The 23,474-nt window shown below is 41.1% G+C and overlaps 1 protein-coding gene across 2 annotated transcripts in view; it reads right to left on the reverse strand.

Moving 5' to 3' along the window:
* SRRM4 (serine/arginine repetitive matrix 4) overlaps positions 1-23,474 on the reverse strand; it is a 248,649-nt gene that overhangs the window by 92,324 nt on the left and 132,851 nt on the right. The window contains exons 3-5 of one of the 2 annotated variants that reach the window (XM_069214473.1): positions 9,825-9,917; positions 4,862-4,933; positions 218-244 (exon numbers count right to left, since the gene is read on the reverse strand). In XM_069214473.1, the coding sequence (XP_069070574.1) occupies positions 218-244; positions 4,862-4,933; positions 9,825-9,917 (192 nt within the window). The remainder of the gene's footprint in view (positions 1-217; positions 245-4,861; positions 4,934-9,824; positions 9,918-23,474) is intronic. The other variant, XM_069214474.1, reaches the window with a different exon arrangement.

Raw genomic sequence — 23,474 nt, forward strand, 5'->3', positions numbered from 1 at the left:
GCAATGTCACAATTGGACCAATAATTATGTTAAATTGCAACCACAATTTTAGGACACTGAACAATATGCACTTTATCAGTGAGAGCATAATGACTGATATGTACATCCTAAACAGCGGTTAAGTTCATGGACTATTCTAAAGCCAAGAAAAGTGCTAATTGAAATACAATATATATATATATATATAACAATTTATCACAAAGTGCCAAGGCCTTACCTGCGTCGTCCTTTCTTGGAGGATGACCTGGAACGACAACAAAAATATCCCTTAGACTTTGAGTGAAATGTTTTCTAACTGAGCAGTCCAACAATAAGCAAAGGTGGTTGATGAGCGCTCAATGACGCTGGTAAAATTAGGTGGGGGAAAAGTGGGAATAGAGGAAACGCAATCACAATCACAATTCACATTGAGTGGTATCTTGGACATGCATTGCCGCTGCTTGTGCAGCACCACCAGTTAAAGCAATTCTGTAATGGGGAAGTTATGTTTCTATTGACTTCACGCTGATGCAATCTACATGCATTGCAATTTAAGATTTGAATAAGGTCCACACATCCTTAAAATCGAACGGTCTCTTCAAACCCCTCCCCAACCAAAGACACCCTCATGCACCCCTCGACCTAAATGAGAACATAGAATTAAGTTGGATATCCAAGAAAAAATGTGATGGCCCAAAAAGAGAAGCATCAAACGACTTGTGCCACCAGATTAGCTTGCAAAGATAGATCACCCTGGTGTTCATGGAACAGAGCAGGCACAGCACCTTCCTCCTGATGCCTTGTTCTTCTTCAGAATGCCTATGCAGTGCAGCTTAGCTACATACACCGTGCCACTACTATTCTCACAACCACTCACTAATATCACAGTAAAGAAAAATAAATGTTTGAGCAAGACCCCACAGTGACAGACAACACCTCCACAGCTCGTAAAGGTTAGGCAGAGGGTCAAATGACTCACGTCTCCTACTGCTCAAACAACGCGAAAATGACACCACTACAGAAGGGTGCGAATGGTAGAACACAAGACCCATCGATCTCTACAACACCACTTTAGTGAAAACCAAAAACTACATTCGAATGTGTGCTCATTCACTTCAAGATTGGTGTATAGACACACCACAAGGCCTTCCACTACCACAGGCACCAACTCTGGCAAAGAAGTCAAGCATTTGATGCGAAACATTGCATAGTGTAACTTACAAATACCATCTCCAGGAGCTTTTGCTTATGCTTCTGGGAAAGTATTGTTTATTCTTCTGGGAGATATATATCATTATGGAAGTAGCAAGTAAAGGCTCACTGCTATTGTATTTACCACCCAAGGTGCCTTTTTCTACCTGACTGAGGTCAATTAGGTTGGAGGAGGGTGCCTGATGGTGTTTGCAGAGGCAGGGCAAGATGGAGAAATGATACGTTTTGCAGAGGTTAATCTCCCCTACACACTATGTTTTTGGCATGATCCACACAATATTTTATTTGCCATAGTGACTTCCACATGGAAACATTCATATGTCAATCATGTGTAACTGAATAGTGATTCATGCATAAATGTCAAAGAATAGGGGTCATCTAGAGTCAGTCACTTTAGTGTTTAAAATTCAAAATGGGTTTGTAAACGTATTAATTTATAATGAAAAGTCTGACCACATTTCTGATTAAAAGGACAACCCAGTAGTTGTACTACTCAATATGTAACACCAGAATATTGACCTACAAGAATATCATGGACATAATATTGAGGGACAAGATATCGAAAGCTAAGTGCACACAGGGAAGTACAGATTTACTATTCCTAATTCGACACATATATTTATAATATAATATATATATAGTTTGACATCTCTTTAGTGTATGTAACAAATAATAACTGAGAAGAGAATATTATTACATTCATTACACTTTATGAGGTTGGTGAATTATGCGATTAATATAAATCACAATTCTACATTTAAAAATATACCGGGATAATAAGGTGTCACCTGCTCTCTTGCGAATTTGAGCAGGTCTGGTCCAGACTGATGTGCTATTGACTTTGGCTATGTACAGCCGCTGCCTTTTGGCTATATAAATGCTACATAAATCAAAATCCATATATACATAAAATGTACACTGAAAGAACCATGTATTTTTTCATAAAAGAGGGTTGGTTAAAGGACTACATACATGAATAAGAAATTGCTCCTTAATATCAAAATTATTTGTTTTCATATTAACTATCCAGTAAAAGGTGGATGAGTAATATTTGATGGTTCATACTGTCTCATTTGAGACAGAATGACTTTGTTGTAAAAAAACAACGTAGTTAATTGAATCAAACTATTGCATTAAATACGAGACACAGAGACAACTAATGTCAAGTCTTCAAAAATCACTCATAAACTATTCTCTTTATGTATGGTTTTGTGAATTCATTTCTTGAAATTCTTTGTCCTTATTAGTTTACACTGATTCTATGTCTTTTGATCGTTATGATAACTAAGGGCCTAATTTAGATACTGGTGGACGATTTACTCCATCACAACGGTGACAGATATCCCGTCACCAAAATTTAAATCCCATATCATATTATGGGATTTTGATTTTTGGTGGAAGGGATATCCATCACTTTTGTGATGGAGTAATAGTCTGCCAATTTCGAAATCAGGCCCTAAGTGTGGTGAGTAATAAATTAATATAATACGTATGGGAGGTATTCAGTATCTTGGCTTTGGAAAACAAAGTTTTTGTTTGAATATGTATAATGATTATGTAAATAGATTTTGGCTAGAGGGCAACATTGTGGCAAGTGGTATGTGCTATTTAGAATGACCTTGAATTGTTTTATTATGTATTTTTTTCATTTTTCATTTTATCTTGAGACTTACTATGCAATGTGTTCTCCAGTTATATTACCAATTTACAACATGTATGCTTTTGTTGCAATTATTATGCCTTGATGAAGGTGGTATTCTAATCTCCAGAATGCTGTGTCAGCTTTAGGCAATATTAATTGAATTCATATAGAAATCTCAACTGAAAGGCATTTTTCCCTAGGGGATTGCTCAAAATTTGTGTCCATGTTTTAGTGGTCTTGCTACAGGCTGCTATAGCTGTCTGTTGTAGACAACATTGTAACCAAATACTTGAACATATACATAGAATCAGTTTTGCGTGCTCCTCGCTCATGATTTAATGACTTTCTTGTATATTACAAATTCTGCTCCTGATTCAATGGCTTTCTTCCTGTTCTTGTGGTGTTCTTGTGTTTGTCGTACCAGTGGAGTATTAGGGTTTCACCAAGCTTTTTGATAGGTTGAGTATATTTTACCACTTGTCATGTTAGCGAACACATTTTCCTAATGGTAGTTTATGTGGCATTTGAGCTTTAGAACTTGATGTGAGTGCATGTTCTGCTTACTCATCTCTTTCTCTAAGCCTGCCTATCATTCTCTAACCTGCCTTCTACCTCCTCTATTCATTTTGCAACACCAGGCGCAGCTGGTGCACAGTGTCTCTCTCTCTCCTCACTTCCCCATTTCTCTCTCCATGGCCCCCCCCCAGCTTACACACCACCCATTTCCTAACAATAAAACAGCCATCATGGAATGGTATAAAATATTATTTTCTATACTGATTGTTAATCAGTTCCAAGATGGTCATCATGTTGTATCTATACGCAAGCCATTGGCAATATTAGAAGCATACAAAGTAACATTCCAAGATGGCTGTCCAATGCTATTAACTTTGTCAATGCTAAGTCACTATTGTGCAAGCAGTAACAAAGCCGGTACCAGCAGCAAACAACTATTGGCAAAGTGTGACTGATTCACATTGCGAATGGATATTTTGTATGTGTGTTTTCCTGAATTAATTTCTCTGGGATATACAAGAGTGTGATTAGTACATTGTATAGTTCATGAAACTGACTACGTTTTGTCTGAGGTAATTGTTTTTCAGTATTTTGTACTGTTTTTTAGATGACAAATTCATTTCACATTATTGAAGATAAAGTTGTTTTACGTAAAACGTACTATGCCTATACCTCAAATTTATAACATTTTGCTTGAAAAAAGATAAATCCTTAACAATAGAATGAATATATCGAGTTATCCTCATTTCTTGAAATATATCTGTTCTCAGATACTTTCTATTGTTAGAGAATTTGATCCCTAGTGATCATTCGGCAGCATCATAATGCTTAGAGTTATTTCACTTACTTTATGCCCTGAAAGGTCTTGAAAAAACTTTGCCCATATTTATACTTTTTTAGCGCTGCATTTGCGCCACTTTTTTACGCAAAAACGGTGCAAACTTACACAATACAATTGGATTTTGCAAGTTTGCGCTGTTTTTGCGTCAAAAAATGAAGCAAATGCGTCGCTAAAAAAGTATAAATATGGGCCTTTGTGTCTCAATTGTATAATCTTATGATGCCACATAAAAAAATAATTTTCCCACTCACAGTTCAAGAACACACACTGTAATCATCAATTTATACAAATGTTCAGGATCTGCCAGACCTGGTACCAGTTGCAGTGTGCAAATGATTATCTTGAGCATTAGCTACGAGGAATCTTCAATAGATGTATTAGTATGGGAATTTTCCCGTTAGCCTTCAAACAATATTTCCAAAATGCCTACTTGATGACCATAGACTGGCTACATGTTACCTCCCTGGTCTTTCAACCAATGGTAGACTATATTAGAAGAGATGTGGAGATAATGATTTTTTGAGCTTAGACCTCAAACTATTTTCAGACTTTGCTCATCCGTGCCTAAAGTATCTAAGCCTTACACTGAAAGTCTTCTTACCACCAGTCACGTGATGAGTTGGCTAAAGCACTAAAATGGTTGTATAGACCTATTTGGGCATGAGAAATACCTGTTTCGCTTGTGTTTTTTGGAGCTTTTCTTTTTTTTCTTCTTTACAGGTGACTGACTGTATGAGGGAGACCTGCAGAAAGATCAGAGACACTTTATTTGACACATAAAGCTGTAGGGGTATTAATGAATTTAAGAGGTGGTTACCAGATCTAGCTTCATCATCGAAACAATGTGTTGTGGGAAAACACTTCCATTAGCAACAACGTGGGAAATCATGACAACTTGTGTAAGAAATTGTTTCCTAGTGGTGAAGAGAACCACCTAAACTACATTACATGGACCCCACACCCCTCTGCTACTTTTTTTTAAACTTGTTTTTATTTAGCAGTTGCAGAAGATACAGGTAAACAGCACAAAAGTCGGTGTTTAACATAGGTCAGAGAAAGAATACAATGCGGCCTTCAATTGCTATAAACAACTGAAACAAAAAAGAGTCAACCTTTAGAGGTACGGGGACCCACTACAGTAGCCACTGCAGATCTGACACACAACCACACAGTCCCAGATCGAGTCTGATGGGGAATATGTAAAACTGTAACTGCACTGCATTTTAAGTGTACGTTACCTAAGCAACTTAATCATAACCAAAACGTCTAAACCTAGTTAACAGAGAGCATATCTACAGCAGCGGCAGCAGAAACTCAGTGTAGGCCCTGCCCGTGGACCCTATCTGGTAAGGTAAGAGTGGGTCGGGGGCCAAGGACAGAGTGGGGGAGAGGGATTTCACCCAAAATAAGTAGAGGGGAGGGGGCTCAGGGAATGCCAGTGCTCGACCCAGGGGAGGGACTACTCCACATCTTCCCGGCAGTCATAAACATCAGCAAATACACCATCTGGAACTTCAGGGGCTCAACCCTGCTCGTCCACTGAGGGCGTTCCTAGATCTGTTTCAGGTGAGCACCAGGTGATGCAGCGGGTTGAGTCCTCTCATCCACCAAGCATTCCAACATATCACTTCATATGTCCAGGTCCCTCTCCGCATTCTCATCTGTGAGCACCCAAAGCTACTGCTGTTCCTCCACAACTACCCATTTGCACAGGTCTGCCCACTAATTCTCCAATGTGTGGGGAATGGCACAGGTCCAGTAGAAAGCTATTCACCCCTTAGCCAATACTTCCCCACCAGAGAGAACCTTTGGTTCATCTGAGTCCCTCGCTTTGTGGTTGGTAACACTCCCAGTAAGCAGTGTTTCATAATGGCCTCTATATCAGCCTGTGTGATCTCCCACAGCCACTGCAGTATCCCATCCCAATAATTCTGCAATTCATCCCAGTCCCAGGTCAAGTGGAGGAATGTTGCTTCCACCTCGCATCTGGGGAAAGTGAGGGATTGTGCAGCGTACAATCTATGAAGCCAGTGAGGAGTTAGGTAGGTGCAGTGCGGACAGTATAATTCGGTGAGCTTGAAGCCAGCAATGACCTGTGCAAAGGCCCATCTCCTTTTGCTATCTGTGAGGTGTTCCGGTAGATCAGCTGACCACTATTCAATGACTCCTGACAGTGACATATCGATCCTACAGTCAGCCTCCAGGGCTTTATATATGCCAGGGATCAAGCCTCTATAGGAGCCCAGATCTATCAGCAGCAGCAGTGTTTGCGACCCCTCTGGCTCCACCAGGAAACCAACCCACACATCTAGTGCTGTATGGAAAACCTTGGCGTTTTGCAGAAATTGGCCAGGGCATAGTTGAAAGAAGTCGAACATCTCCTCCAAAGTGAAGAAAGTGCTGTTGAAATATAAATTCCCTACTGTGGTGCATCCCACATCATACCACTGTGTTAGATCCATCATGGATTGTATCTCTTGGAACAGGGCAATAATTCAAGGGGCAGTAGGCTGGCATATGGTGCTCTCCACAGTACATGTATGACCACCTGTTCCCAGACCTCGGCGACCTGTCGGACTATGAATAGACAGTCGTCCAGAAGACTCAAGCCCCTCATCGGATACCCAGGAAGGTCCGCCCTCATGCCCCATTCTGCCAGTAGTCTTTTTTCTCCTTTTGGGCCCTCTGCACACCACTGCACTGCGTATTGAATCAGTCTGGCAAAATAATACATCTGCAGGCCCACAAGCCACAGGCCTCCAAGCTCCACATCTAACTTTAACACACCCAACCTCACTCTTCTCCTCATACCGTCCCACACCGGGGACACAAGAGGACTGTTCAGCCTGGTAAAGGTAATTCGTGGCATATGGCAGAGGGAGTTTTGTAGGACACAGAGGCAGATTGGAAGCAAAAGCCACTCTTCCCATGACAGGGAGAGGCAGGCGATTACAGAAGCAGATTGAGGCTTCCAGGTGGTAGAGTACACACACTGTGTTCAGACTATAATTGGCTTCATCAGAATGGGCCACCTGGATGCCCAGGTAATAGAAGTGATCGCATTCTTAGTGTAGCCCCATCTCAGGGAGAGCAGCAGTGCCAACCCCCATTAATTCGGCCAGAGGGAAAAGTGCTGACTTCTGGTGGTTGACCCTTAATAAGGAGGTCTCTCCAAATACAGTAATGATCTCCAGTAGTGAACGCACTGAACACTCCGGTTAGGTGATGTATAATAGCACATCATCTGAATATAGGGAGACATGGATGTATCCACCGACAACAACCCCCATCGGACCATGTTGTGGTGCAGCCAGATCGCCAAATGCTCCATCGCTAGGGTGAACAGTAGAGGGGACAGGGGAGAGGCCTGCCTTGTGCCCCTCTCCTTAGAAATACACTCAGCAACCACATTCCCAATTCAGACACGTGCCATGAGCTAGATATAAAGTAGCCTCACCCACGAGAGAAACACTAGTTCCAGTCTCATCCTCTGCCGCACTTTCCGAAGATAATCCCAAGCCAAGAGTATCACAGGCTTTTTCATTGTCTAATGCCGCCACCACAGCTCTAAGATTGGTGCCTGCCATTGAATGGCGGACATAGGACAACCCCTGCAAGTTCATCTGTGTCCCCCTTCTAGGCATAAAACCACACTGGTCTTCGTGCACTAAACAGGTTATCACTTATCCCAAATGCATCACCAGGGCCTTAGCTAGGATCTGAGGACCATATTTAGAGTTTAGGGTTGGTGTTACTCTGTCACAAATATGATGGATATCCCGTCCACAGTATTACACTCCGATTAAATTCTATGGGAATAGTAATACGCTGACGGGATATCCATGACGTTTCTGACGGAGTAACCCATCCACCAAACTCTAAATCAGGCTCTTAGTAACAACCAAAAGCATGAACAGAGGGCAATAAGAGCTGCGGTCCATCTGGTACTCGGCAGGCTTCAGGATCATGACAATCTGAGCCTCCTGCATGGACTGTGGTAGGAAAGCATTGAGTTTAGACTCCTGAAGGGTCTCCAGCAAATGGGGCAGCAGCATTCTGTTAAACATCTGATAATTTTCTACCAGGAATCAATCTGGGTCCAAAGCCCTACAGTGTGCCATGGCGCTAGCTGTTTCTTGTAACTCTTTCACACAAGGTCCTCCTGAAGACATTTTTTCTGCCCCTCTGTGAGGAGGAGGAGGAACAGACCATTCAAAAATCAATCCTGAGCACCTTGGGGATGCCAAAGGCCTGCACTGTAAGCAGTGGCCCAGTGGTCTCTCAAAAGTGAGTTAATGCCAGCCTGAGTGGCCACTACATGCCGTCGGAGCTTCTCAGTGCACCCCTCTATTACTTGCACCTGTCCATTTAAATTTGTAAAGATCGACTAATAATATTTCTTCCAGCACATTCCATCATAAATATGTAATTAGTGCAATCGCTGCAGACCCGACTGCTACTTTCATGTTATGATACTGCTGTGATTCATCTATTTTTTGTAGTTTGGGCACGTTTTGTTTAGTGACCCATTAAATTGTTAAAATGCTGTTTGCTCAGAGATCTCAATTACAAATGATGTGATGTTTATTGCATCCGGCAATTACCAGGTCAAACTTGCAGGAATGTACAAGGTGCAAAGGCTTTGTGTTTACTATGATACTCTGATGCTGGTGCATTTAGCCCCACATTCTGCACGCTTTTCCACAAAAACTCAGAATATAAGATAAATATTCCACCTCATAAATGAGGAATTCGCCAGAGTTAGATCTGTATCAGATGTGATAATAAATGCATCCAACAGGGCCTATTTGTAATCAAGTTAGTCAAGTCCTTAGTGTTACTTCACCAGTAAAGCTCATTATACACGCCATACATTTTGTATTATATTATTGACATCTATATCAGTGTGGATATTTGCCAATGAACAAGCTAAAAGCAAGGCTGTCTCTTCAGGAGGACAAATGTTAGCTTTTAGCAACTATTGATCAGTATCTATGATCAACTAGCGATCTGAGCAAATTTTTAGATATTAAATCGAAGGAAGGCAGTCTACAACTGCCTACGTGGCAATTTGGATGCAAGGATGATAAAAGTAATGAAAAATCACGTTCTTACATTACCACTGAATATCTGTATCATATTTATAAACAACTTGCTTGCATTCATGCCTAGGTAAGGCGTACTTAAGTTAATCTTATCCATGTTATGAGTATTTTAGGTCAATATCTTGGCGCGGGGCCTTAAGCAAATCAGCGGGGTCTATGCTGTTTTACACTGGTAACCAGGCAATTTTGCATCATATTTGCCTTGTCCAATAAGAGAACAATACCCTTTTCACTAAACGTGAATGCTGCATTTGCACTCATCTATCTGCATAAAATCCATTTTGCATTGCATATATCAGTATAAACGGTGGTGAAAACTGCTAAGTGACCAGAGCAAAATTTCTCACATACTGGTACAGTTGGTAAATTGAGTTCCATTCGATTTGTACGAGTAACACCTGTTACTTGCAGTCCTCAAAATAAAGTTGTTATTATTATTAATACCATAAACATAAAATAGATATGCAGGTAGCTTGTTGACAATGACCGTGTTGGAGAAGACCTTCCCCCTCATCCCAGTGCCACTAACCTCCTTCTCTTCTTGCGATCCGACTTCTTCTTCTTTTTCTTCCCTTTGGTCGAAGGTGTCAGTTTTGATTGAGATTCCTTTGCACATGAAGGGCTTTAGTGAAAAAGATGGAAAGCAGTGCATTAGCAATAGTGTCCAGTTGTGTCTAAGGCAAGGCCATACCAATCTGTATGGAAGTGATTAAATTCACCAGCGCAAACCAGTGAACACATGCAAGGGAGCTCTATCGTATACATGAAACACTAAATAACAAAAGGTTTTAGTGAATCCACTCTGTAGCATAGGGGTTTTGGACATAGAAAGGACAGCTATGAAGAGCATTCCAACAAATTCCAGTTCTACAGTTGAGCAGGCTTTGAACTGCCTATTGGTTTCAGCAGTTATTTTTTTAATATCTTTTTATTTATTTTTGTATGCATACCAAACACACAGTCATCACAACAATAACAACTGTTGCATAGAGGTCATTTACAAAGTAGGTTTTTACAGTGGCGTCAATGAGTCCACGTAAAGACAGTACAACAATTGAAAAGCACAGTGTTTCCTTTGCAATACACAATCTGAAGTACATCCATGATGTTCCACATTCGGATTGATTGACCATCTTGTCTCGGGGAGATGATATCTATCGGGGGTTCTTGGGGATCATCCAGTAGGTCCAGTCCATAATAGCTCATCCAACCAACCCCGACACCTTATGGAATTTCCGAGGGCAGCCCTGGCTCCCATAAGTGACCCTCTCTGCAGCCACACACCTTCTCCAATCCTGGATTGTATGGACCTCAGCTGCGCTCCATCTTCTAGCCATGTCGCATGCAGTAGTTATTTTTTTAACTATTAGAAACCTCCTGATTTTTCTTTTGGTCATATAAAATATAATCAATATGCTGCAAATGCATCTGATCGAAACCAGTCAACTGAAAAATCCACTAGGAAAAAAAGAGAAAAAATGTTTTACAATGTGCAAAACCTCTTGTTATTAATTGTGGCCCACATGTATGTCTTGAGAGGTCAGCACTGCTGCAAATATACCATTTATCTAGTTACCAGAAACACATCAAGCTTTCAAGACAATTTATGGGTAAACATTTATATCATAAGCCCATCAGCACTGAGTGAATCAACACTTTCAAGCTTTAATTGTCCGTATTTTTTTTGGGGGGGGGGGGTTGTAAGCACTACAGACCATCTTGCAGTAGTCTGAAAGCGCTTTGAGTCAGATACATCACTCATTCAACAGTCTTGTAGCAACAAGTATTAAAATCGATTGTCCACTGCTTGATTTCTAAAAAAAAAGGTGCTGGGGTTCAGGACCAGACAGTCCCTTCAGCTTTATGTCTCTCTTACAGGTTACGTTTCGTCGTCGCTTTCTCCCTTTGTCACTGTTTTTCCTTCGGTCTCTTCCTTGTTCTCTCCCACTTTTGCATTTTTCTCACTCTTGCTTTGGATCAAATTTTGATGCGGAAAAATAAGTGCTGGTCCCGGAAAACAAGTACTGGTGGAACTCACCATCTCAGATCAAGAACGGCCATCACCGATGTACGGTGATAACGATAACAAGTTTGTAAAGCTTTAAGAAGGAGATGCCGGGGATTTCATTGATTGCATACTATGTTTCTGTGAAATTTCACAAAACGTCACGCGACTGCACCTGTCTTGCATTTTGACTATCCTGTTGGAGGGAGGAGAAGCTCAGGTACCTGAGAGAATGGGAATTACGGCGAGGAGAGGGGAGGTTAACAGGACAATGAAACAGATCATTTCTTTTTGAATGAATGAATCATATGAGTACAGTGGGCAATGTAATGCCTCTGTCTGTAAGCCAGCTGGAAAGATTTTTTGATGACAGGGTAGAAGGGAAGGAGTAGATATGAGCATCCTCTGTACTTACCTGAAGTGAAGAAGATGGAGACCTCAAAGGAGGCAAATATGGTTCCAAGCATGGAGCATGATCTTTCCACTCTGGGAGAATCATCATGTCGTTCCCCCTTCTCAGCTCAGTGACAATGACGCCTCGTTTTCTGCATGTTACAAAAAAAACTACCCCCTCACGTGCAGACGGTGTCTTATATCTACCTTGTTATGTCTTAGAATGGGCTCTTTCGATACTGCAAAATAAGGCCCCATAGTGATGGCCTGCGCTGTTTACAGTGAATGTTTTATACTGTACAGTATAACTGAGAAACAACTTTGCTTCCAGGTTCTGAGCCGCATTGTCTAAAATAATGCACTAACTTGAGAAATTTCCAGTTAAATAAATTCACGTTATTACACATTGCAGCTGCATAAAACAAATGCCTAGTTCCGTCCTGCATCAGCGCTACCCATCATGATACTGTCACAGATTCAAAGCCTTCCACTCTCTACAGGCAAACTCGGATTCCTTAAAGGAGCCTACAAAATGTGTTACGGTTTTCTTTTTGAATTGTATGAGTCCGATTTTAGTGGGTGGGGCACGCTGTGAATATGTGAAGCCGTTTGTTAATGGCGCTGATTTAAGTGGGGGAGATTGCACATGTTCTGGGTAATTTGGAACTCGTCATTCTTTCTCTTGAGTGCCTTCTCTTTCCATCTCTTCTCCTTAACCCCGGATGTCCTTTCGAATTAAAAGGCTAATGAGACAAAATGTTAAGCAGCGAGAGCTCGGAACTTCGTTCTTCGTCGGGTAAGAGGTGACACTGACAACGCGAGATGTGGACGGATCATTTTTTCCGAGATCTGTAATGACGTCATGTCCTTGACTTTTACTACCTTCAATTGCACGCGGACTGCCCGAGCAGAACTCAATGAATCTGAGCAGTTTCAGACTGAACAGTAACTGTGACGCACATTTTAATCTGTCTCCAAGAAGAATCCTCTGCATGAATAAAAAAAAAACGTTATGGGTATTTTATGCAGTGGAATGATAAAGTATACTGTGCCCTAAAACAAGCAAGAGGAATGTGCCCCATTGCATGCCGTTGCAGTAATTGTACGCTCCCCTCTCCCCCGCACACACATTTTGCCAGGTAATACCTCGGCGATTTTGTATTTTAAAACTTCTAAATCTATTTCTCTCCTTTGAAACCTCTAAAGCAGTTTCGCTTATGTGCGGCCATCAAACGGCTTTATAATAATAACCTTGACGTTTCAGTAAAACCTTTTACTTGCGTTTTTACGCGCAAAGTACCTGCCATCTTTGGTACAGTGTCTTGCGACTTTTCCGGGAATGGCCTGTATGTGGCTTTATAGCCTTCGTTCAAACTCTTTAAATACATCATCCAACTTCCCAATTCTACAAAGCCATTGCCACATAAGGCTAGAATTCAGTTAGACTCAGCCAGCCCTGCTACTAAATGGTCCAGTTTGGTGACTTGCCACGAATTGCGATCACTCAGTGCTTCTCTGTTGAAGGTGGGAACCTGTCTGCTATCTCTTAAACTCCTGCTAGTCACACCCCCGGAAAATTATTTTAAACTTGCACTGCTTACTCTACAGGCTGATAATCTATGGACCCTTCCAACAGGCACAGTTCAAGAAAGTTCTTAAGAAACAAGTCAACGAAATTTCACACGCAGTTGATTTGAATGCCTTTAAAGGCAAACAGATTTCCCATACATGTTGATTCCTATAAAGATAATGCCATTCAGTCATATTTGGTATCCAGTATGTCTAAAAACAGTCAGACACTATTTTTTACACTTGCAACATTTTCTAGTTCCAGGCCTGGATTTCTGGCAAGTGTGGTCTTCATATATATATGTCAAATACTAGTTTCTACTTATACAGCTGTAAGATTGAGTCTCTGACACACATTGTATGCATATGCCCTTACCTCTTACCTAAAAGAATTATATGACTAAGGCCCAGGTTTTTTAAAAGGTGGTTGCCATAGGTCCAATGAGGCCATCCGGTATGTCCTAAATAGGGAAAACTTGCAAATGTCATATGCTTTAGTCAAATGTATGCAAAATGCAATCAACTCCATAACCTCAAAGGAGGACTGAAATCATAATTAATTTTATCTAAATCAGACCACCATTATTCAGCAGATAATTTAAATTGTAAATGTTTCATAACTAAATTTAATTACTTTAGAGGATGTCACAGAGTCTTAAAAATGTTATACCAGGGTCTCACACAGTTATCTTAAGGAGAACTGAATTGTGGAATTGTAAGGTATTGTGAGATTTTAACACTATTGTACAGCTATCTGTTGCTTTAGAATGCTCTGCTACCACCATGGGGTGAACTACATTGGTCTTTAAGAATTTATAAATTATAATATGAATCTTAGGATTTGTTTGCTGTTGTGCATCGATGGAATCCACCATTTTCATGGTTTCAATTAACTAAATAAAGGTCTATTCATTCTTTCAATACCTCCTTTGACTTCTACCTGTGCTGCTGTCATACATTACAATGTCAGTGGTATTTACATTATAATGTAGTGCACATTCTACCTTTGGTATGTATTTGTAAGCTATCAGCAGTCTGGTTTCCTTCTAACGTGGATCTGATGCTTCCATCACAGATTCAACCTGTGATCATTTTACCGGTATTGTGTTGTGGTCAGTTTCTCGCTTAGGTGGTAGTCTTGTTCAATTAACTGGTGGTCGGCAGTCAGTGTATGATTTTGAAGCCTATTGTGAAATGAGTGGATTTTATTAATTACTTCCTGCGTACCACTGCATCTAACCACACTCACCCTGTCACAGACATTGCACCCATCCATATCGCTTTCACGACACTTGAAGTGTAAGTTTCAAATACTTCTCATTCTGTTTCCCTTGGTGAGGTCTAAACTTAGATAGAATTGCTGCACCACACATACATATAATTTTTGCATGCCCAAAGAAGCAAGTTGTCTACTGCAAACTTTGTTATTCATGTTTCATTGGCTTGTCTTGCTAATTTCTTTGGTTCCTGTAGAAACCTCTCTTCATGTCAACCTGAATTCCAGCATACATATTTTCTGGTAATACTATGTTATGTTGCAATGTCACAGAGTCCTGGTCAGTGCCGGATGCATACTCAAATTATGCACCTGATGCAGACTGTGATTGTGTACCGTATTACAAACAAAAAGGGGCAAAATACTTTTTCACCAGCACCACATAGGTAACTCTGCATCAACTCAGAGATAAACATGTTCTCTCACCTGGTTGACAAACCCATGGGTCACACCCCATGCCAACGAGGGACTACCTTCTTGAAATCAAGCATCCGTCACCCCTCTTGTAATATATAATTGAGGATGGTGGGGCAAGGGTGTAAAGAATAAGCTCAAACATCAGTGGCTTTCATGGGGAAGAGTCACACTGGTCTACAGGGCAATTTGGCAGCAGTGTTTAATTTGTAAAATAAAATAACAAGTTCTGCTGTGCAAAGATTTCCTCAGGAGTCACCTGCCGGTGCTGTTAAAGGTCATGCTTGCTGAATACGAAGGCTGCTTTGTCTTGATTTCAACTCATGCCTTCTTCTTCCACCCACACACTCCCTGCTCTTTAATCTTACTTGCAAGCTCTTTTTCATCCCTGCTTTCTCTTTTTGTCATTATTTCTCTGTCTTTCTCTGCCTCTTCTTTCCTGCCTTTTAATCTAATGAGATAAAATAAGTGTTGTCCCCAAAAACTGAGTGCAGGTGGGCCCCACATGCAACCACAAGCTCAAATTAAGCACTGTCAGGCAGGGCCAGAAGGGCTGGTGTCACAGATCAGTGTATGGGCTGTTTTCTTGGCTGTTTGTGGGCCTTTTTATATTGTCAGGTGGGGAGTTTTTTTACTGTTGATTTCTCTAATGTTACCACAAACATTGCCTGCAACAAGGACAAATGTATACTGTTTCCGATACCTTGCAAGACATCTATACAGCTTACCTTTATATATTTTTAGCTATCTGATTTACTAATGGTGGCCCACTTTTAATTTGGTCCCTGGACCTATTTTCTGTCTCAGTCTAACCCTGGTCCAAGTCAGATCAGGGTCATGCTCCTATTTGCATTATAGAGGTCCAGATATTGAGTTTGACTTCTCAGTTCTGCAGCGATCCTTGGCAGAATCTGCCATCATACAACAAGCAAGGTGCATGAGAGAGGCTTAAGGGGCAGTGGAAAGGGAGTGGAATGTGTATTGGTATGAGTACCAAGTGAGAGAAATCAAATCATTTTGTAAATTAACGAACAAAACAGAGTGGGAAAAAGTGTGTATGTGTGTTTGTCTTTGTGTATGTAAAAATTCCTGGGGAAATCTGACAGTCACCTCACCATATCCAACTGAAAGCACCCATACCCAACTGTTTTTCAGAAAATACATTTATTAAGGGGGGTAACACCACTAACAACCCCACCTGAAACAACACTCCAGAAAGAGATATTTAGAAAATGAAAAGTCACCATTCTACTCCACTTGTGAAAACATCTCTATGCTGCCCCTTGGCAGATACAAAAAACAGAAATGCAAAGCTTATTCACACCTGGCAAACCCAAAGGACAATTTTAGCATTTGAGAAGTTTTCTCTGGATTTCAACTGATTTTGCTAAAAATAGTCCCATAGTTCTAATTAATCAGACAAATATTTCAACAATTCTGCACAGAAGATAACCATAGTTTTACTTCGTCAATAAAACATAGATACGTTTGGGTGACTTTTTATTTGCTGGGAAGCATGTAGGTTGTAGTCATGTAAAACATAAAAAGTTTAAAATGTGCCATGGATATTTTTGTGCCCTCTTTATCTTTACATTTCTTTAATGTGTGACCAGGAAGGCGCCATTACCCATTTGCCCGTCATCCCCATCCAAGTCCATACAGCAAGCGGTGGCCCCACCTCATAGAGATAGTTTCAATTTTCAAGCCTTTATAAAAAAACTTTAACTGAGTATTTCTTTTATTCCCACATAATACTGCTGTTCTCCCCTCTTTATATCCACCACCCTTTCGCCCACCCCCTGCTTGGACCTGTCTCAGTGCTTTTAAGGTAAGTGTTACTTTACACATATTGGGACTGATTCACAAAAGTAACTTACACTTTTATGTAAGTTTACGCTTTTGAGTATGTTTGCTACTTTTTGGTATTCACAAACTCAGAGTCAATGTCAAGAAGACTTGTAAAGTACATAGCTACCCAAAGGGACTTCCTAGCACTAACAGGACAAACAAGGAAACTGACAGATAAGCAAACAGTTTATGGAAAGAGATAGGTCCGTAAAACAATTTATGATTGGCTCTTAGTTGAATAGTGATGGAACTCCAAAGCTTAGCTGCCATAAACGCAAAAGATCTGACACCACTCCTGGTTCTGATGATCCTGGGCGTGGTCAAAAGGGACTGCTTATTTGATTCTTATTTACGTGTTGTACATTAAGGAGTGATTAGGTGTCTGAGAATGTGTAGTCTTTGAGCATATTTTACTTTATGAACTATACATAAAGTTTTAAAGTAGATCCTTTTTTTTTACTCGTAGCCAGTGCAGGCTGGTCAAGGCTGACTGTGCTGTCTGCAATCAAGGAAAATGATTATGGATGCCAGTTCTCTAACTGCGGCATTTTGAATAATCTGCAGCCTCTTGATGACATACTCTTGGCTGCCAAAGAAGAGAGAGTTTCCATAATCTAGCCGAGATAGGATGAGACCTTGAATTACTATTCTCTGCGTCTCCACTGGGAGCGACATAATTGTCTTCCTAAGGGCTCTTAACAGGGCAAAACAGGCCCCTGTTACCATACTGGCCTGAGATGCGATCGTAAGCTCTTTATCTAGGAGAACTCCTAGGCTCTTTACCTCCTCTATCGGGATGAGATGTTTCCCCAGACATATGGCCCAGCTAAACTGATCCCACAGGGAGGGATTATTTCCAATCACCATCACCTCAGTTTTGTCACCATTCAGTTTAAGACAGCTCTTCGTCATCCAGTTATGTACTTGCTCCAAACACTTGGACAAATTGGCCATGGAGTTGGGGGTCAATGAGACAACAATTGGAGGGTTGCCTGCATAGGACACCATTAAAAAACGTCTGAATAAATAATATCTGCTAATGGGCATACTTAAACATTAAAGGAGGTGGGACTCAAGGAAGAACCTTGAGGTACACCACATTTGAGCTGATAACTGTCTGACAAACAGGGACGTTCTCTAAACTGAAAACCTCTGTTCTCCACAAAAGTAGACAGCCAGTTAAGTGCTTTGCCTTTGATACCAAGCTTATCTAGCCTGTACCTAAGGCTGACATGGGAGACCGTATCAAATGCCGAGCTTAGATCCAAAAGAATGAGTGCTGCCGAGCTACCAAGATTTGCCATTTTCATGTTCTCTTCAGAGTCCAGTAAAAGAACAGTCTCCGTACAGTATCCAGGATGGAAACCGGTCTGAGTTTGTTGAAGATTATGGGTTTCCAGAAAGTCAGACAACTACTTATTGACCTGTTTCTCAATGATCTTACTAATAATACCAGGCAACAGGAAGATAGGTCTGTAGTTCTCAGCTTTATCTGGGTCTAACAAGGGTTTTTCAGCAAAGGACTCACAATTGCATGCTTCCAGAGGTCCAGTACTTGACCCTTTTAAAACAACAGATTATATACAATGGTAAGAGTGGATACCAAAATATCACCAGCCTTCAACAACATGTCAAGAGGAGCTGGGTCCACTAGAGAGTCCAATTTAATAGTGATGGCTACTGCCCTAACTGCATTGCAGTCCAGCGGAGGGACAACAGACAGAATAGGAGCAGTGACATTTTTCAAAGGACCCTCTACCAAATCATCTGAGAAAATTGAGTTTCCTCCCAAAGATCTAAAGATACGATTGAGCTTACTGATAAACAATTTAGCAAATTCTTTACATCGTTCCTTAGAGGGAGGGGGCCCTATTCCAGACACTTTAGGTTTTATGGAAGAATTTACAATCTTAATGATTTCCTTAGAAACATTTGAGGACTGACCAACCCTATTAGCAATGCCTGCAGTCCTAGCAGTCCTGATTGTGTTTTGATAAATTTTCAGAGCTTTTTTTAATAAATAATCTTTCTCATCATTATATTGCACTCTCCGTCTCATTTCTTCTCTTTTACATTGTTTTTTAACTTCCCTAATCTCAGGGGTAAATCAAATACCTGTAATTTTATTACGGGATGGTTTATGCATTTTTCTGGGAACCACCATGTCCAATGATGTCACAATCCACTCCTCAAATGTTTTATAATCCAGATTGACATTGCCCTGCTGACTGTAAACTGTCGTCCGAAGGCCTTCTGTCCACCTTTTAAGGGCAAGTTTTGACCATTGTCTAACTAGGGTGGAAGAAGGAGCCTTTAGAACTATGATCACTGGGCATGGGATATCAAGCTTGATCAAAAAATGGTCAGTCCAAGGGAAAGACAGTGTCTCATGTACAATCACATGAAACATATTGGTAAAAACAGGGTCCAGAATATGTCTCTTGTTATGGATGGAGAGTGTAACAACCTACTCCAGTTGAACTGCTATGAAATAAATTGGAAAAATGTGTGGAACAATGCAAAAGGGATCATCCAGATTGATATTTAAATCACCAAACAAAGTAAAATTTGATGAGTTCAGGCTCTGGGATGCTATAGTTTCCGGGATAAACTGTACAGTATTGAGGCTTGAAAAGGTGAAGGAGTGTGAGAGCCTAATAGAAAACATTAAGGGCCTCATTACGAAGCTGGCGGTTTTAAGACTGCTAGTCCCGTGGTGGGAGTCAGGACCGCCACTGCTGTTAGTGGTCCAACTGCCTCATTAAGGCCCTGGCGGTCAGAGAGCGAGGGTTCCGCCATCTTTGCCGGGATTGCTGATCCTGATGGGTTGACGATGGGTGGAGGTCACAATTCGCCAGCGCTGCCCTGCGGATTACGACCTTAGTCTCTGCGAGCCTTTTCATGACAGTGTCACTACCATGAAAAGGCTGGCAGCAAACAGGTGTTTGGGGCCACAGGTGGGCCCCTTTACTGCCCATGCACTTGGCGTTGGCAGTGCAGGGTCCCCCTGCCCAGCACCATTGCAATGTTCACTGTCTGCTGTCCAGACAGTGAACATTGCGAGGGTGCTGGCACACCCTGCAGGTGACAGCATTGTTGCCGGCTAGATTATGAGCTGGAGGCAATGCTGCCGCCTGTTTCCCGCTATGCTGACAGGCGGAAACCTCTGTGAGATTGTTTTTGTAAATGCTTAATACTGGAAACTGCCTCTGGGTGGAATGGCCACCTCATGGGGCAGGACTGTGATATGGAGGGCTCAGGCTAATGAAGATTACTGGTAAGTAATAGGTGTATTGTTTCTCTTGGTCATTGCTGGTCTGTGATAAGGAGAGGGGTGCCGGCATAACTATTATTTTAAATACCAATAAAAGATGCTGGTGCAATGGGACTTGTCGTTCACTCACTCTTTGACTGACACTGCTAATGTCTCATTTCAAGGGTGTGGTTCACACCTACCCATAGCTTTTGTGAAATTGAACCAGGAGAGCCAGTCTCATTTGCTCGGTTCAAGGCCAGGGTGACCTGACACTTTATGAACATAAACCACAATTGTGCTACACTATGCATGGATTAGAAGGGTAAATATTTAATTCTCAAAGCTTCTCAATGAAAAACATTCTCCGCTCTCTCTTCTAAGCACATTGCCCTTCTGTCCTAATTAATTGAGATATCCCAAACCCTTTTTGGGCTCTATATGTCACCATTCTATAGTATATGTCAGTGATACTATAAGAAAGCCCCAGAGCCATATGTGGCCTTTCTGACATTTACAGGCAACCCCCTGGTCCACAGCAGGACTAGGCTGCTGCTTACTCGACTCTGCCCAAACATCAAAAGGATGTTCAATAAACAGGCAACGATTTATTTAAAGGTTCATTGACATTAAAGAAAGGAAGTAACTATGGTGCCCTGCACCACTTACCTGTGGGGACATTTTTAAATACATTACGCAATGTTTATTTCATTGTATGTGAACAACATAACAGTTTATTAAATCAAGAAAGGAGAGGTTTTTGTACAGTGCACATCCAGAGGTCATGTATTCCAAGGTCCTCTTACATGTAATAGTGAAGATAAAGGAGTGAAAGTGAAATAAAACAATTGCGTAGGATCGCAAAATTTGGTAAAGTGGGGAAGCTGGGAATAACTAATAGGTTTTCTGGTTTCACATTGTGCAGTTCAGCCACTAGATGTATATGCTTCACTTCCCCTCCAACCATCTACCCAATAACCCCCCTCTTGCCCGATAACCTCTCTACCCCCAGCCCTACCATCACCCTGCTAGCATGGATGCAGTCCTCGGTCAGATCAAAGACCCAATCTTTTGGCACCTATGAAAATGTTTGCAAGTACCCCTGGTATATGTCATGAAACACAATCCACACCATAATGTTTGGGTGTAACGTGTACCAATAAAATAAATGAGAGTTTTTCCTGAATAATTTTGTATCGATGAAATTCATAGGTTGTTTTCTTAGCCAAAGACATGGCCGATGCACATATGTATTAACAGAGAATAGGGTTAAATCTTAAACTGCATGCCAACATCTGCACATCCAATTTCAAAAGATAGAAGGGTGCTCTTTTTGCTTGTTTCAATATGTGGGTATTCAGCATTTGATCTGTCATTTACCAATACTCACTGACACACACAAATCTGCACATACTTTACTAGGGGAAGTGTATTTTTCGGGGAAAAATAGTTACTATTGTGAGTGAGCTACAACCACGTGACTCCTATTCAGACGGGGAGCCTTCAAGCTCATAATGACATCATCTTGAGTCAAGATGGGGACAATACAGTACTTCAGTTTTATGCTAGCTTATGCCTTAAAGGCACATTCAGGACTTATGTTAGGACTGCACACCACTGCACTCGTCCTACCATCAAACCCACGCCCCACTCACACCATGCAGCCATGTCAAAGGAGAAGCATATGCCTCGGAGACTGCAGCAGACAGGATCATTTCCTTACTTCACTTCTACTTTAACTAAATTTGAGCTCTACATTCTCAATACCATTTGTGGCTTTTGGTGACAATTTTCTGCACCCTTCTGCCCGGGCCACCTCAATTTGGTTATCAGTCACAACCTACTTTATCTGAATCAAATATCATTTCTAGACCTGTCTAGCAAGAACACTGTTCTTTTTCTACGTCCCTCCTTTGACTTCCATGCAGGTTGTCCTATGTGGTTTTTATCTAAAGTAAAAACAAAATATTGGACAGTTCCACCTCTGGTAAGCAGCCTCAGACATAGATCCCTTTATTGGATGTCTCCCGGGCACCAAAGGTGGCTCTGGCATAGTAAGTACAAGCATTTGTATTGGGTGTTGAGGGAAGGAGGCAGGTATTATCAGTGACAAAAGTGGGGGAGGGTGAAGATCCTAGCACAGTTATCATTGACGGTACTTGGGGACAGAGGCAGGTCCAGGAAACGTATTTATAGAGATGGGTATTTTAGGAGGAAGAAGATGATCCCTGCAAAATTATTTTCATCAGTGGTATTGGGAGAAAGAGGAAGTCTTGGAACAGTTGCTATCAAGAACAGTATTGGTGGAAGGAAGCAGCCCTGGCACCGTAAATAAAACTGACAAAGAAGCAAAGCACATGAAAGAGTGAGGTAAATGACAATGACTGTCTGGTGTCACATGAAAGAGGCATGAAGTGGAATCAAGATTACGCAACCTTGGTATTCGGCAACCAGGACATTTGTTAGAATCGTCCGGCTTCTGAGCAATGCTTTGGCCCCAACATTTATTCTATTACAAATTAAGGACTGAAATTAATACAGCTGTTAGTATTGTGGTAAAAGTAGCCTTTATGCAGTTGTTACCAGCCATAGTATTGGGGAATGGAGGTAGTCCTAGCTTAGTAATTACAAGCATTAGTATTGTGTGAAAGAAGGGTTTTTACATAGTTATTATCAGTGACACTATTAGGGCGAGGAGGTAGTTCTGTCATAGTTATTACAAGTTCTAGTATTGTGGGAAAAATATTCTTTACACACTTATTACCAGTGATAGTATCAGGGATGGAAGTAGTCCTGGCATAGTTATTGCAAGCATCAGTATTGTGGCAAGAATAGTATTCACATAGTTAATACCAGTGATAGCATTGAGGGACGGAGGGAGCCATACACGCATTAGAGTTGGTGGGAAAGAATAGGCTTCACACAGGTGTTACCAGTGATAGAATCGGGGGATGGATTTAATCCTGGCATAGCTATTGTAAGTGTTAGTATTTATGGGAAAGAACAGTCTTTACATGGTTGATACCAGTTATAGTATTGGGCGATAGAAGTAGTCTTTTTTGAAGAGTAGTGTCTGCACAGTTATTACCAATCAAGGGATGGAACTAGTCCTGGCACAGTAATGACACAAGTGTTAGTAATGTATGAAAGAGTAGTCTTTACACAGTTATTAGCAATGATAGTATCAGCAATGAAGGTAGCCTTGACATAGTAATTTCAAGTGCTGTTATCGTATAATGAGTAGTCTTTACACAGTTATTCGCATGAAGAGAATCATTGATGGTGGAAGTCTTGGCAGAGTTATATCAAGCAATAGTATTTATTCAGTCTTTACACAGTTATTACCAGTTATAGTATGGCGGATGGAAGTGGTCCTGGCTCAGTAAAGAAAGTGTTATTATTGTGACAAAGAGTAGTCTTT

This window comes from Pleurodeles waltl, chromosome 11 (genome assembly GCF_031143425.1).
Source record: "Pleurodeles waltl isolate 20211129_DDA chromosome 11, aPleWal1.hap1.20221129, whole genome shotgun sequence".
NCBI lineage: Eukaryota > Metazoa > Chordata > Amphibia > Caudata > Salamandridae > Pleurodeles > Pleurodeles waltl.